Source organism: Battus philenor, unplaced genomic scaffold, assembly GCF_028537555.1.
Source record: "Battus philenor isolate CCGP_79_NKW_IND1 unplaced genomic scaffold, ilBatPhil1.0.hap1 SCAF_11, whole genome shotgun sequence".
In the NCBI taxonomy this organism is placed as follows: Eukaryota; Metazoa; Arthropoda; class Insecta; order Lepidoptera; family Papilionidae; genus Battus; species Battus philenor.
The window spans coordinates 9,796,755-9,813,439 of NW_027181673.1; the positions used below are offsets into that span (position 1 = coordinate 9,796,755).

The 16,685-nt window shown below is 30.7% G+C and overlaps 3 protein-coding genes across 5 annotated transcripts in view; 1 reads left to right on the plus strand and 2 right to left on the minus strand.

Annotated features, from left to right (window-relative positions):
- Window positions 1-16,685, minus strand: part of LOC137929020 (general odorant-binding protein 19d-like) — a 119,667-nt gene that overhangs the window by 2,880 nt on the left and 100,102 nt on the right. The gene's annotated exons all lie outside the window — the stretch shown is intronic.
- Window positions 2,834-8,047, plus strand: LOC137929015 (uncharacterized). Its single transcript, XM_068772033.1, has 6 exons — window positions 2,834-2,951; window positions 4,181-4,266; window positions 6,844-7,011; window positions 7,220-7,337; window positions 7,769-7,854; window positions 8,030-8,047. The coding sequence occupies exons 1-6, from the start codon at window positions 2,834-2,836 to the stop codon at window positions 8,045-8,047; spliced, it is 594 nt and encodes a 197-aa protein (XP_068628134.1).
- Window positions 9,544-16,589, minus strand: LOC137932197 (uncharacterized). Its single transcript, XM_068775800.1, has 4 exons — window positions 16,563-16,589; window positions 14,143-14,203; window positions 12,201-12,409; window positions 9,544-9,957 (listed from the first exon to the last, which is right to left on the minus strand). Exons 1-4 carry the CDS (start codon window positions 16,587-16,589, stop codon window positions 9,544-9,546), a joined length of 711 nt encoding a protein of 236 aa, XP_068631901.1.

The following is a 16,685-nucleotide window of genomic DNA, read 5'->3' on the forward strand; positions in this document are numbered from 1 at the left end:
TTTTATATTTACTGCATATAAATGTCTTAATGTAAAGTGATAAATAATGTTGAAATTATGATGATGATGATTAAGTGTTTTAATCGCCAATATCATAATTTAACTTTTGCATAACTTGAATTTTCAAAATTGAAATATATTGTTCTTTCTTTTTACGATGCTCTTTCAAAAATAGTTTTGTGTTAATATTTACGCTATCACAAACAACAAACTCGTTGTTTGGGCGTTTGCAAACGATTATAAAATCCATTTATTAGCAATTGATTCTAAGGAAGTCATTGAACCTTTGATTAAAATTTAATTTATACATATCTCATTAATACGTTTTACTTTTTTTAATTGTTAATCAGAGAGAGAGGTTAATAATGTACTCAGAAGATAAAAAAGAAAGAACTTTCTTTCATTATTCGTTCACTTTGTGTACATGTTTTTAGATTTACCTGAGCTCACATTAATTACGTAATTGATATGATTGCGGTGTTTAAACGGAGTAACTTTTATATGTATGTTTTTTTGTAAATTGCTTGTTTGTGTATAAGGATGTTTGGGTATTTTACTTATTTTTTATTTTACGTATTATAATAGTATAAATTTGAGTTTACATTGCTTATGTGGTATTTCAATCATTTTATTTGCATGTCATTCATGTATTAAATTTATTGTACAAATGTGTTTTATCTGCGTAGTTCATGTATCATAATAATAAAAAGATATTTTTAAAGTATTTCAGACGACAGGGCGCAAGGGGCGCCTAGCGCAAGACCTCTTTTAAGGTAGCGGAACCTGACGGCTCCCGGATGAGCCTCAGCTCGTGTCGCTACATACTATCATTTCACAGGATTGGATTAACTAAGTCCATCCAATGGCTGTCGGTAGTAAATCGCCGTTTACGATAACATCGCCATTTGAACTTATTTTTTGCCTATTTTATCGAATATCTTTTCATATTCTGTGTTGATGTACATACAAAAAAGAATAAATAAATATTGAATTAAAAACATGAATCTGTAATCAAAAAAGATATACGACAATAGTACAAGGTAATAACAAAAATATATGTACTATAAATAGCTTATATATAAGGAAATAGATTTCCACTGTAACTTCATTCTTTCAGTAAAAATATTCATATTACCGGAAATAGCGTAAACAAATAAACGATTTTAACAAAGAAAAAATTGCTTTTGTGTATCCAATGTGAATTATATATGTTGACATAGTGCTTGATGTTCATAACCACGGATATTTATTTAGATGATAATTTGTCACATTCTCACTTCCAACTGTGATCATCTAACAGTACGAAACGTTATCATGGCAAAGTGTTTATTTCTGGCTATTTTTAACATCATTTTAATCACTTTTGTATTGGTAAGTAAATTTTAGTTTTATTAATTTGCTGCGCATTATGTTTTATGTGTGAATATTTTTTTTATTAGGATAAAGCATAAACATGAGTAGCGTAGGACGCCCAGCCAAAAAGTGAATAATCGACCTCGGTAAAGTCATCGGAAGACCCTGGATGGAATCGGTCCCACTATAAATCTATGGGGGAAGCCTTTTTCCAACAGTGGAATGACGGTGATGAATGTACATACAAAAATAGACTGCTTTCATAATTCAAATTGCAGTTAAACTTTATACAATAATAAAAGTAACTTTATGATCGTTTTTTACACATCACCATCATTATTATAGCGGTTGATGTCCACAGCTGGACATAGACCTCCCTCGTTGATTCAAAATAAGACTGGTTGGAAGCGGCCTGCATCCAGCGTTTTCTGACGACCTTAACCTCTTTACTCAATGTGAACATACAATACTTATATTCACAATTAGCAAATGATCCCGAGATATAGCGTGGATAATTTTAATTAATAACTTAAATATATAATATTCATTTATTTTTATTTCCAGAGCAGTAAACTTGAAACGTTGCAAAAAAAATACACGGAGTTAGTCTTAGAATGCGTAAAAGACTATCCCATCACACCAGAGGATGTGAAACAGTTACAAAATAAGCAACTACCCGACAAAGAGAGTGTGAAATGTCTTTTTGCATGCGCCTATAAAAAGGCAGAAATGGTAATATTATAATAATTAATAACTTTCATTTTGTTAACTAATTTTTGGACACTTTTATCATGAATTATTTCAAAACACTAAAAAAGTTTCGGAAATTGTTAAAAAATAATATCGTAATGTACATGGACGCGCAAGGTCACAGACGAGTCTGGCAATTACACGCTTTGTGCTCTTTGGACAATGGCCAACAAGCAAATTATCTTACAGGCCGGAAATATTAAACACATTACGAAATTTCTGTGTTTGTTCAAGTTCGTCAAATAGGAAAGCACAATATTCTTTTTTCTATTTTAGAACTTTTATTACTTTTTTCATCATCATTCACATGGAGGTTACTGCTGAACATATGCCTCCCCCACAGATTTTTGATTGTACCGGTTGGAAGCAACATTCAGCGCCTTCCGACAACCTAATCAGTTTTTCTGTCCTGCTTGTGGTTGGCCATATCTCATGTGTAATCATTCCGATTATTTATTCTTAATTTACTATTTCGTATTACTAGACTTGCGTTTCGTATTACTTGAATTGCTTATCGAGTAAAGTTATAAATACGAAAAATATAATTTTTAAGGTTTATTCCCATATTACATTCTGTTTAAACAGATAAATTTGAAAGGGTAATAAAATTTACTAACTGTATTCTTATAAAGTTTTTTCACACATAATGTACAAACACGGTGAATTGGCTAAGTACATTTTAGCCGTTTAAATGGTTTATCTCAGAGAAAAATTTGTTAATATTTCACAGATGGACGATGAAGGGAAAATGTCAGTGAATCGGATACATGAAATTATTCACAAGTACTTAGATGACGATCCAGCTACTATGAAAAAAGCAATAGATTTTACCAACGCATGCAGTAGTGGTAACTCTTTTTATTATATTGTAAATATATACCAGCTACTCTCCGCCTGCTTGATGTGGCAAGCACCGCCTTTTATAGGTGTTGTCAAAAAATATTCAGGGCACGTTTTATACCTTTTAAAGCTATAATAGAAAACATGCATTTTTGAACCACATATAACTGTATAGGTGAAATTTAGTGAAATCTGCTCCTTTTCATAGCACGTACGAAAATCTTTAAGCCTCTTGGAAGCCTTATGGTTTTAGAGATATCGTGATGAGACTGTCTTAGATGGAAATCTCTTATATGGTTCGATTTATTTTGCAAAAAGTTTAAAAGCTTTTACACCTATGGTGATAACTTTGTATAAAATGATCATTCTGAAATATATTATATTAATTTATTTTTCCTACAGGTCGATAAGTTCGGGCAATGCAGTGTAATCTTAATATGTAGTAATAATATATTTGAAAACGCTTTTTCTTACAATACTATAATTACTGATTTGATTTCTGGACGGGGTGGTTCATGAATCTATTGACAGCAAATGAACTATAACTAATCACCCTATACATTTATATATATATATACACATTTATAAATATGTATACATATGTATATAAATGTGTATATATATATATATATATATATATATATATATATATATATTTAAATTTACAAATGCTAGAATATAAAGTGAAACGAATTAATGTCTGATTGTACGAAATCGACTCTGATAATTCAAGTGTAAAGTTGTCTATATTTTACAAAGAATCGGGTCACCACATGTGGTTAAGGCTAAGCCTTTTTTCACAAGGTGTAGCTGTAAAAGCTGTACGCAGCGTTTGTTAAAGAACAAAAATTCTATTTTCGAATTTACACTTAACGATACAACAGACAATGATGCAGCTTAAAGATCCCGCCTTTAAACATTAAGTGTGGAAAACAACTTTTTCACTCGTTTTGGGTTTCATGATTTGTAACCATTTCTGTACGTTACGTACATCAGAACAGCTCAAGTTGAAATATACTAGAAACAGATTGAGCTCTTAAGGCATCTTGCACCTTAAGGCTCCAAGGGTTCCAAGAACGTGCTGATCTGAGCAGAGCCATAAATAAACACAGACGGTTTTCTTTGTGGTCTTTGGAGCCCTTGACTTTGGTTACAAAGCTGAGGTATAGGCTAAGTGTATTCACTCAAGGTAAAGTTGTAAACGCCGGGTAAGAAAAATTTAAATTTTACGTTACAGTTAATGATGCAACAGTCAATGACGGAGCTAAAGGCTGCGACCGTGCTGCGTTAATGTTTCAATGCAGCGTCGAAAAGTCGGAGGAGGTTTGTATTTATGGAATTTCTTCTATTAATTGGATTATTGAAGTAGCAGTAGACAAGCTTACTTGCTTAGAGCGGAACACAGAAACCCGCTGCGGCCATATGACTCTGGAGTGGACTCCACGTACCGGCAGGCGAAGCGTAGAAAGTCTGCCCATGAGGTGAACCTTAGAGTACTCGGAAAAGATGATGCAAGCAGCTTCCCTTCACTATTGAAAATCTACAGAGGTTGCCTATGTCCACCAATAGAAGTCCTACGGCTGAAAGGATGGTGATAATGATTATCTGAATTTGATCATCATTTAAAATCACAGAGAATAAGCTTCAACTGTTGTATGCCGAGAACTTTGTATGACTATCTACGGAATAGTTAAGATGTGATACTACCAAATTACAGCGCGTACATTAAATCACATTTGTTAAAGAAATAGATATAATATAAAAATCTTAATTAGTAAAGATATACAGAAGTTTGAGGGTTCCAACAAACCTTTTCCTTGTAATAGTGATTTAATACACCTAAAAATAATATCATACAGTCCCAGGGTGAAGATGGCCATTTAATTTCTTCGAATTAAGGAATACTGTGAATATTTATGGGCTAACTTCACTTATTATTAAGTAAACTGCTGCTTGTATTTTTATGTTAATACCATGCATGTATGATTATGTAGTAGCACAGTATAATTAAATGCGTTTCATTTATTATTATTTTTTTGAAATATTAAGTATAATAATGAAGTAATATATTTTTTTTATTTTCAGTTTGGCATAACGTTATAAACGTGATTATCCATTAAGAAGCGTATATAAATAAAAATAACGGGAAAGTGAAAAAGACAACTAACAACTATTCATGATAAGTTAAATATAACATTTTAAAATTTAAAATATGTTATAATAAAATATATTTGTTAATCACAATTCATCTTTTATTTAAAGAAACATTGTCTTCATCGAAAGGTATGAGAATTTTTCAGTAGTCATTTAATTGAATGTCAAACATTATTCCACGTCTAAAATTTATAAATATTAATATCATAATATTAATTTATGAATATGTTTTAATTGTGGTGGAACTTTGACACATCACTATCTCCGTAATACTTTAGTATTTATAAATAACTTCAGTCAACTTGAAAGCAAAATGTGTTTATAAAAAGGTCCGAATGAAAACTCAAAAACTAGTCATTGTTAATTTTCTTTCTTCTTTTTAAGGCGTATATAATTTCAAACGTTCGCGGTAATAAACAGTTATCAATCGTTGAAAGGAAATATGTTATCTTCCCATGTTGTAACTGAAAAAAATATTTAGATCTTTAAATATCTTTTTGCAAAGTAATTGGTTACATACAGGGGTGAATCTATAGCTCATTTTTTTTGCAAAAAGCTGTTGCAGCTATTTACAATTGTTGTATATTCATATGATCTCTTTGTAATGTTAATCTTTTCTACTGTAATGCGACAGGTCAATAACTTAAGATAGTACAACGTTTGCGTAAACAATAATTATTTGTAATTTTTAGTAGCATGAATTTTAAAAAACGCTCTTTCTTATTATATTATCATTAAGTTATTTATTGTTTCAGAAACCATTAATTTTTTTATATAGTGTACCATTCAGTAACTTACAACAAATTAGCTATATTAAGGTTTGAAGAGTGAATGTACGCCTTCAAAGCCTCTTCTATAACCAGTTCTCATGCACTTTTGAGAACGATGTTTCTAAAATAAATAAAAGAAGAGCAAGATTGTTTTTAAAACAAGACTATTATCATAACTTATATGTGTATATGGTTGGTCTTGGAGATAGACTTAAAGTTTCTAGTTTTACTTTATTTTTGGTTGCGTTGTTGGGAAATCTGCGCAAAAACGGCACGATGCTGTTAGAGCTCCCCTTTTTACCCGTCAAAGGGTTGGCACGGATATTATTTTTTGTTGTGGACATTCCTCGCATGCTTAGTTGTTTGTTCCATTGTTTTTAATGCAAAAATAAAATTATGTGAAACGGTTTATCTGCATACTTATCATTCAAGTCTACCGCCATCAGAAACAGAACGAGTTAATCCTTTGTAACATCAAGGAAGCACGCCATTATTATAAGAGAAAATAAGTTTTTAGTGAACAGAAAACATTGATAGTCATTGTCGCGGCAATTTATATTACTTTTAAAATGTTAACAACGTACATTTAGTTGCTCTTTTAATTTCAGGAAATGCAATTATGCTATTTAAATTTACAAACTCAAATGCGATTTCAACTGTAAATAATTGCTAAATAATTATAATAATTTTATTGAAGCCTATATACATCAAATTCAATGACTAAATATATTATCTGTGATGACAGGGAATCCATTTTTTAAATATGTTTAAAAACAGGTTAGTCTTTAAACTATATCATCCAAGTATGTCAGGTCCAAAAATGATACGTTTCCTTTTAACGATTTTGTTATGCAGTAACGTCTACGTAAGTGTCTATTTTACATTGTTTAAAATTGGTTATATTGTTTAAAATTATTTATAATTATTTTAAACTTATTTACCGAAAATTTAAATAACATAATGTTTTATTTTTCAGGGTGTAACTGACGAGGAAGTTAAATCTAATTTTGTTAGGGCTCTAATGCAATGTACGAAAGACAATCCCGTGGATATGAAAGAGTTGTTTCAATTAAAAAAATTGATTGTACCAAAGAACAGACCGGTAAAATGCCTTCTAGCCTGTACATATAAAAAAATGAAGTCGGTAAGTAATTTGATTTTTGTTTATATTGAACGTGTTTTATTCAATTAGTGAAACAGACTTAATAAAAGGCTGGTAATTTAGGAAAAATATTCGTAGTATTAATCATTTGTGTGGCGTATCCAAAATATCCAGAAATTATATCAAAAATTTGTTGTTCTATTCAAGTATGTTTGTAACAAGTTAAAGTAAATTGCTTAATTTTTTTAAGTTCACCGATAAGGGAATGTATGACGTAGAACAAGGGTACAGAATGGCAGAATTGTCAAAAAATGGCGACGAGAAAAGATTAGAAAACGGCAGGAAATTAGTGGACATATGTAGCAAAGGTTCGTTTGTTTTTGAAATCTCTACTTATTTTCCATGCCAAAAACCATGTGTATCACCCGTGGAATAAATGTGTTATAACGCTTTAATTATAGAAAAAAGCACAATTCTGAGAACTTGTAGTGATGTGTTATGTTATGCGACATAAACTTAAAGTCATAAATAATTATAAAAACATACTACCAAAATATGAATAAAAACAATCCTATTAACTGTACAATAAAATTCATAATATCACTAATATTATGTTTAACGTTTATCTTTTAGTCTTGAATTTTTATAATGTATGTTCATTTTTACTTAGATACAATAAATTTATGTAAATAGTACGAAATGTATTATGTAAATATTTTTGTTCTATATGTCAGTGGGATAGCAGTGTAAAGTGATAATAAATTTTTCAAGTTTAAGTAAAATAAAATTGTTATTGCAGTAAACGATATGCAAGTAAGTGACGGCGATAAAGGATGTGATCGAGCGGCACTGTTCTTTAAATGTTTAGTTGAAAATGCTCCCAAAGTAAGTTGTTTCGTTATAAGGTTGCATGCTTTGATAATAATTATATAATACTAGAGAAGAAGAGAAGTGATTGCAAGTATTCATTTATCTTGTAAAAATTAGGAAAATAATTTTTCATGCTTATTTGATTTTTCTTTTAATTATGTTATTATTTAATAACTTATTTATTTTACAGTTTGGCTTCAAAGTGTAATAAATCAAGATATCAAAACTGTCATGCTACTTTTATTCCAAAATATACTATTCAGCTTAAAAACGTTTTCTTTTTATTTAATTTACTAGGAAGAAATTAAAAGGCATGCATGATTTTATTAAATAAAGTGAAAGTGGCTGCTAAATTTAACTAAACTTTAAGTGAAAAGCATAGTGGGAACGAAGAAAAAAAAACGAAGCAACATGTTTATTCAACGTCAAAAATTAGTTACAGCGTCATCTATGATTCTTTTTATGCATTTCTTTCTTTTAATCAGTGTGAATAAGCTGCTAGGAGATCATATTTATGTAAAGTAACAGAGGTGTCACTTTTATACATCGTATAATTTTATACACAAAATACGTATATGTACCGATTTGAGTCAATTACAGTGAGAGAGAATTGTCTTCGTCGAGTTGTCCTGGTCAAAGCAATGATGGTCGCTTCAGACGATCTGGTTTTACTTACTTATATTAGATGGAAAATTTAAGGAATTTCTCAATGGAATACTGTTAATCAAACTTTGTTAAACGTCTCAACATGACTGCTACTTTTTACTCATTGTCTTTATTATATGTATTGAATCAAAAACTAAGTACGTTTTATTTTATGTCCAATTAGAATAGAAAGGTTTTTGGACATAGGAATAAGAACTTTTCTTATAGGAAATATAGAGTCAATTATCTTGAATAAAATAAATTTTTGACATGTTCCCCCTCTTTCTAGTGTAATGTTAATAATTGTTCAACTTATCTTGCGATGTAGAATAGGACGACATATGCATAATACCAAAAGGTTACTGGCATGCTCACGCACACATTGGAAAGCGCCGAAGCAAGTTTTTAAACACCCTGCTCCAGCGCAGAAGTTTACGCACACATAGAAAGGTCAATAGGTAACCACTAACCAACTTCATTCAAAGCCGCCTGGGCTGGCGAAGCGGCAAGCGATGTATCTTAGTTTCAACTTCACTCCTTTAGTAAGCCATAATCGTGTGATCGGCGAATGTCTTCTTTGATGACGTTTCATACCAAACAATTGACGGTTTATAGTTTGTTTTGTCAATATTCATTTGATTGTTTGTATTGTATTGAGCACGTGTTTATGTGTCGCTGTGTTTGATTTGTTGTGTTGTGTTCGAAAAGTGCAGATGTCGATGTGAAGTAATCATTATAGTGTAATTTTGGTTATGTATTTAGTGAATTACATCAGTGGTTACAGATAAATATTCTTTAGCTGTAATCTTGAGGAATCGGTAAGTTTTGACTATGAATTATTTATTAAATCTGTTTATACTGCAAAATACAACGGTAATCGGTCGAATATAACATATATTCGACCTACGGGTGTCAAAAATAAAAATATTTGTATTTATTAAAATGTAACTACAAAATATGAATAAAATTAACAAATTCGTTTACAAAAATATCTTTATTAAATTTTTTTTTGATGATCAATATAATTTACATAATAATGACATAACTGGGCGATTTATTTTACACTGAAGGTTTGACTTTAAGCGGAATCTGAATGTAATTCATTTTTTCGATTAATTTACTTCTTATAGGAATATTGTTTTTATCAGTAGATGGTTTTCTTAAAGTGACATTTTTTGTGTATTGTTTTACAAATACTTTAGACATTCTTTGCGACTTACTATGTATTTTATACAGAGTACTTGGTATTTTTCGATCCAAATTAATAAGTTTATTTTTTGAATTGTCTTGTTTATTTAGCCATTTCCTAATGTCTATATCACCCGGTTCGGTTATTTCTTCAGTATCACGTCTCTTACGCCGACCAGAGACCACTCCAAGTTGAAGTAGTACAGGATTGGTAACAAGAGCAGCTGCAGCACCTAAAAGTGCGATTCCCGCAATCGGCCATAAGAGTGTTTTGGCTGCTAAATCCTGTAACAATTTTAACTTCATTTCTTCAGTGTTTTTTATGGCGCAATATTTTTTATTCAAGGTAATAGAGCTAATACTAAAATGTAAACAGCATAAGCTAACTTTAAACTTTCTGATGTAGTTTTAGAGAATTTAGTAAGAGGATTTAATAGTCCATACTATTTCTAACTAGACAAAAACATTGAGTATAACTAGGTAAGTACGCAGTTTACGAAGTAATAATTTCCCATATCACCTACGATTTAATTTTATAATATTATTCGTGTAATTTTTATTTTGAATGTGGTACTTCTATAACAATAATGGTCTATTTAAATATATAAATATATAAAACTAGAGTGGTAATGTGCATTAAATTGTTAATGATTTTGATAGTTAAGTAAAATAAATTTTACTAAAAACGAGTCTGTGTGGACGGAGAATATTAAACTCTAAGTAAACTAACGACGCAAATATTCATACACCTAAACATAATTAAGCGAACAAACAAACACATACACATAACAAAGACAATTTTCGCTTTTTTCTCTAATTCATTATTCGGTGATTAGTTGTTGTTCAAATATACGTTTAGATTATAAAGGAAATGACACTGGCTTCTGTATATTCGTTCAGAGTCTAAGACCTTACATATTTTGTATTAATGTAAAAACAAAAAGGTAATTATTATTGTTGTTAAACTATGTTCTGCTTTCAACATTATTATTTTTCACAATCTTAAATTAGCGAATTAAATATTTAATGTGTTGCATACCGTCATGACAGTTGATATTTCTGATTAGCATTAGGCGTGAGAATTCTAAATTATTCCAATAACGTCTTAGAATTGGTTACGGATGTTGAGCAAGATGTGGTTATTACTATTTGTTAAAGGAAATAGCTAATTTATACACGAATCCGTTGTATGTCAGTTGCATGCTCTTTCGTAGATAAATATTTTCCGAGAAATTTTTATCAATGAAACACTCGTCCCTTGATAAATAATAAAATGGTACTCTTACTTAAATTAATCATAAACCATAAATATATAACTCTTCTAGTCTAGAAATGTTCTGAGAATTCAATTGCTCTAATAAACTGTGCTATATATTTACTACAAGGCCCTTCCTTATTATTTTAAGAGATGAGAAATTATTGATTTTTGCCGATTGTCGATTTGAAATTGTCTCTTTTTGAATTTTTTTTTGGAATTCGAATGACTTCTTGTGGGGAAAAACATTCAATACTGATGAGACATTCAAACATTAAAAAAATAATGAATCACGCTTTTAAAATTATTTAGCAATGGAAGCGAGAAACCTATAGTAAGCTGGAATAGGTATATATTTTACAATAATGCATTATTTCATAAAAAATTAAAAAAATATATGAAACGGCATTTCACAGCTTATTTTTTCATAGGGCCACTTACATAGAACAACCGCATTTAGTATTTAACTTAATATTAAAGTAAATGTGGTGAGAAACTATTTCGATAATATTTTTATTAAAGATGTTGATTCAAGTGCGTTTATGTTGATACATTCATACATAACGAAAAGGCTATGCAGCAAAAGCGGAATTCGAGTAGGCGAAGGCAAAATATATTCTGAATAATAATCAGGTCATAAAGATTTCATTTATAATTTATCTTAAGACGAATTCTAGGAAATAGTTCAATATAAAATACAATTCTATATTTTGTAAGTTTTGATTTCTATGAATCAAGAACCGAGTAACTTAAAGCAAATTCCTTGTTATTCTCGTTACTATTATGAGTTGTATTTACTAAAGATTATATTTATAATCCTAAAAAATTTATATATATTGCCAATCCAAGCTTATAATTGAACACCTCAGTAGGTTATTAGTTATGAGGTCTCTCTTAATAAACGGTGTAGACAATATGTTATAATAATGTTTATATACCATCATTCATCATCATTTCAGTCGAAAGACGTCCACTGCTGAACATAGATTTATATATAAGATTCTAGGGGCCATCTGCTTGCCGTTTTATGTATCATGACCACTACCAATTGAATTTGCCAACTAGCGGATACGCTACGTTGGGCTGTTTCGGTTACTTTTTCGTGTACGGATCTATTTATCCCTAATTGCATTTCATAAAGAAATTCCAAGCATGATCCCACTCGAATGCGTTAATTTTTACTTTCCATCGTGGTCTGATATCTCTGTGGGTATAGATAGGAAATTGCTGTGTTAAAATATTAAGGTATTATTAAATCGAAAGTACGACTTACATGACCATTGTGTTTATAATGATGTCCAATGTGATGACCGCCATGGTTATCACCGTGATGATTGGCGTAGTTTCCTCCATGATGATCATCATAGTTCACGTAAAAAGGACCTGGTGGATGATGTTGGAAGCCATGGTGTCCGTAGTTGCCGGTGTCATGGTAATCGTAACCATATGGTATTTGTTCTTGGTAGTCATGAACCCCATAATCTTAAAAAAATATATCTTCAAAATGAACAAATTTCGTTAATCTTTGAATGAAAGTACATAAGTTTTTTCTACTAATTGAACATATGTTTATTTCTTAAATGTAAACTAGATCGGCTGACAAAAGCCTCAGTTTGAAAACATTATTAAATGTAAAAACTAATTTGAATAAATATTAGGACTACAAAATTTTCTTCCACTAGAAGTTATATTAACTTTAAAGTATAATTATTGATTTTATATTTAGTCATAAATGCTGTTTTATCATTAACATCGTCTCAGCCGTAAGACGTCTACTGTTGAATAAAGCCAGGAATTTACAGCTTCACTGGCATTAAGTTGACAGTGCTGCAAAAGCACTTAGCCTTGATCTATCTACAGGAAGGTAGTGGGCGCTCTAAGGAATCATGACACGGGCCAATAAATTATTCATCTTGCCATACAACTACTTCATGAATGCAATATTCTTATACTGGGGTCAGGATTTTTATTTACGTTTATGTTATTTACTTACCGCATACCTTATTAGAAAATGTTTCCCGATTTATCTAGTTTTGGTACACTGTAGTAAATACAGGATGGTGTAAAAACTTACCTAAAGAGTTTTTACACCTATTTTAAATCATTCTGTATTAAGTGACCAGTACGAAATACGTTAATGTCGTAACGTTATGTTAATTTATATTTTCTATTGCTATGCGGTAGGCCAATAAGTTCTGGCAGAACAAAGTCTGTTGGGACAGATATATTATCGTGACGTTATTTAGATTCTCTGAAACCATTGATTTTTGCATAGTGCCATATATTAATTCACAGAAAATATGCTACACATTCACTCCTTTAAAGTTTATACACCTATAACCAATCAGCCTGTATATTCATAAACATGTCCAAACACGTGTACATTATCACTATGCAACTCAACGATACGGGTAGCGTTTTTAACGGTAGCTGTTTTGTATTACGCATCTTATGTACATGAGTCAGCGAAACGCGACCTAAAAAATATTTTTACGCCATTTCTACCGTTTTATCATCTCAACTAAATGGAAAATATTAAGGTTAGTTTGCATTGAAAGTGAGTGTTTAATTCTGCTAAATAGTGGCTAAACGGTATGCATGTATATGTGAGTATATATATGCATATATGTACTGTATATATTTGCATACATATATATGCACATAGATAAAGAAAATATGCTTTTCATGATTAATAATTTATTTGAATTATCTATAATGGTGTAAAACAAATTTTGTATTTTTTCCTACCCTTTAATCATTAATCACGAGAATTAATGTTAAAACTAATTAATATGAGTTAAATGCTTTGCAATGTCGTTTCTTTAATTTCAGGTAATTATCTATAATTTGTTTACTTGTATTAATTTTGTGTGCTGTGCAGTATTAACGAAAATAAAACTTTCATTTCAGAAACAATTACTGTGTTTGACTCCACAAATATAATACATTTTTTTAATTACAAGTCTACTTGTAAAACATTTAATGGCGTAGCCAGTCAAATAACTAATGAGAAGAATGATTATAGTGCACATAACTTTGTAGTTTTAATCTCTTGACGACGTATATTTTCTCTTAAAACTGTTAAAAAAATATATTTTTCACTATATTTTATTATTTATTATACTTATATATTATGTTATGTGAATTATTAAAAACACATTGGCAATGCTATGTTAAATTTTGTTGTAAAACCTTTTTGAAATATTTTTCTTTACCTGTATGATGCAATAGGCCTCGGCTATAACTTGAACTCGATAACTCATTATCGGTTACTGCCTGTAAAATAATAATAATTTCAGTGCTTACTATACGCAGTAAAATGATTATATCAATATCATACTTGTTTTTTATGGTTAAGTACTATTGTTTGATGGCTATTAAAAATGAAATGACGATTATTTTACTACGTGTCAAAAGACTATCAAAAATTAATTGTGACACTTAAATCTAATCTGTTCAAGGGTCGCAAAGTAATTAATGGACAGAATTAGTATTCAATTTGGACGGCGATTTTTCTTTCGATATAATTACATCCAATTAGAGCGTCGTCTGTCGGGTACGCCTCGCTGGCTTGATACGATCGTTTGAAAACTTTTTCACACGGTCTTTCTATCTGATTGAATGATGCTGGTATACAAGATACGACACGAATATTCTCTGCATTTATCATTTTCTACTTACAAAACCCAATGACGATTACTGGCTGTTTAGTTTTATTTTTATTATAGACTACTTTAAAGGTAGAAAATGATTCATCTCTCCGTGAGGTGACTTTGATTCTTTTATTTTTGAGAGTATTTTCACCATTCCTTTAGCATGAATAAATTTTACAACACTTAACTATTGTATACATACGATTGTCCACCGGATTTTTCTTCATTGTAACTTGGATATTCATACAAATACTTATGTATTAATTTAATAATTGATATTTTTTTATTTTTTCCTGAATGATTTCTTTTCCTCTTTTTACCTATCATTTTATGTTAATTTTCTGCCCTGTCCTTAACTTCTTTGTTTGTACTTTTTTATCTTTTAAGTAGTAGTATATTAATACTGTTTTTGTTCCTTTACAATCCTTAACTCATTTTTTTAACAGTAATTTCTTATTTCTATTTTTATGTTTATACTTACGCAACAATGTTTTGCTTATATTTACCTACAATTATATTCGTAACTAAAAAAATAAGTATTTGATGAACATAAGCAAACGAACGGAAGAGCGGAAGTTGTCTTTAAACAACATATTGGTGTAGAGCTATAATTTTCGTTTATGGTAAATAAATATGCTCTGAGTTTGGTAAAAATAGTTCACACTCGCCACATAAATAGAAAGTCTGTGAGTCAGATGTGTAACATTTTTTCACATTCGAACACATTATTCATTATTACTTAGAAACAATGGGATTTCTGACTAATAGAGGAGGTTGTGGCCGTCACGGGAAAATGTTTTGAGTTATGCCTGTATCCCTGTTTTTTAAACAAATGAGTTTTATATATGATAAGGTGTACGTAAATAATTTAATATGAATTCCTTTTTACTGGTAAGAATGTAACTAATTACATAAAAAATAGATATAGGCATATAATATGGATAAATAGCGTTTAAGTCAAGTTAATAAGTAAATATGTAGTAACTCCCCTATAAAGGAATATATATGTGAGCTAGACCAATTACCACAACATGGTCGCTGTCCCTGAAAAGACGCAGCGGAATCGGATCAACAAAGAACTGATCCGTCTTGGAGACGCCGCCGTCAATTGAAAGGCGTGCCTCCAGCGAATGGTGTTCTCCGTCACAGTAAAGGCCAGTCGAAGGTATTTGAAGTGGGGTCTTAAACTTCTACCATTATTAGCGACTCTGGACGGACAATGGATCCACATGGTTAAAAACCGTTGTGATTACAGAAGGTGGGTTTCAGGAGGAGCGTGTACAACGTATACTCTAGGATAGGCTATCTAAAATGCGAACTATCTCGTGCTGTGTCACTTTAGAAAAGAGTTCCGAAAAGAGTTACTGGAATCCTTCACCAACTAAGAGTTTTCAGCAGTTAAGAATCTTTTCCCCGGCAAAACCAAATAAAGAGGTGAATGCATTTTCTATAATCTTTAGTAATCGTTTGAATGTATAAAGTTTCGCAATGATGTTTATAAGCAATGAGAAAAAAAATTACGCAGTTTCATATATCGGTTGTCCGTTGACTCATATTTCCGCTTCAACGAGTTTATCAGGAATGTGGGGCATTCGAGTGATATTCCCACAAGTAGCCTCGGCCTGTGTAGCTGCATTTCAAATACGTTCAACCGTAACATGTAGAATTTGCTGTCGCTTTTAAATTATCCGTATTAGACCTGCATTTTACGCAACGGGTTTGTCTGAGCGTGCTTCACATAACTAATTATCTGCGTTTACAACATGGTGATTAATGCCACACTGTTTTAATATCTTGGGTTTACGATTATACTAATCGGATGAATAAATTTTGAATTCCCTTCGAAAAGATCATTGTAAGAATATCTTTTATAGACTAGAAGATTTTTATGTATTCATTAAAGTAGTTTGTCAAAATTATTTAAAAAAAGATATTGGTGCGAGCTATTTTCATATCAGTACTTGTTTAGAACTATAGCTTACTTGTACCTCTGTTTTAAGTTGAGTCATGTCATAATGTAGGACCTAAACTAGATAGTATTTCAATTACATTCGCTTCTGCCACTATTTTCCATTAAGCATATCAATGATCACTGCAAATGATTG

Coding starts and splice junctions, on each gene's coding strand:
- LOC137932197 (XM_068775800.1), bottom strand. CDS start 16,589: ATGACTCAACTTAAAACAGAGGTACAA. Junction 12,410..14,142: donor AGGCCTATTGCATCATACAG/GTAAAGAAAAAT, acceptor TATTTTTTTAAG/ATTATGGGGTTCATGACTAC. Junction 9,958..12,200: donor ATTATAAACACAATGGTCAT/GTAAGTCGTACT, acceptor AAATTGTTACAG/GATTTAGCAGCCAAAACACT.
- LOC137929015 (XM_068772033.1), top strand. CDS start 2,834: ATGGACGATGAAGGGAAAATGTCAGTGAATCGGATACATGAAATTATT. Junction 2,952..4,180: donor TACCAACGCATGCAGTAGTG/GTAACTCTTTTT, acceptor TTTACGTTACAG/TTAATGATGCAACAGTCAAT. Junction 7,012..7,219: donor CATATAAAAAAATGAAGTCG/GTAAGTAATTTG, acceptor AATTTTTTTAAG/TTCACCGATAAGGGAATGTA.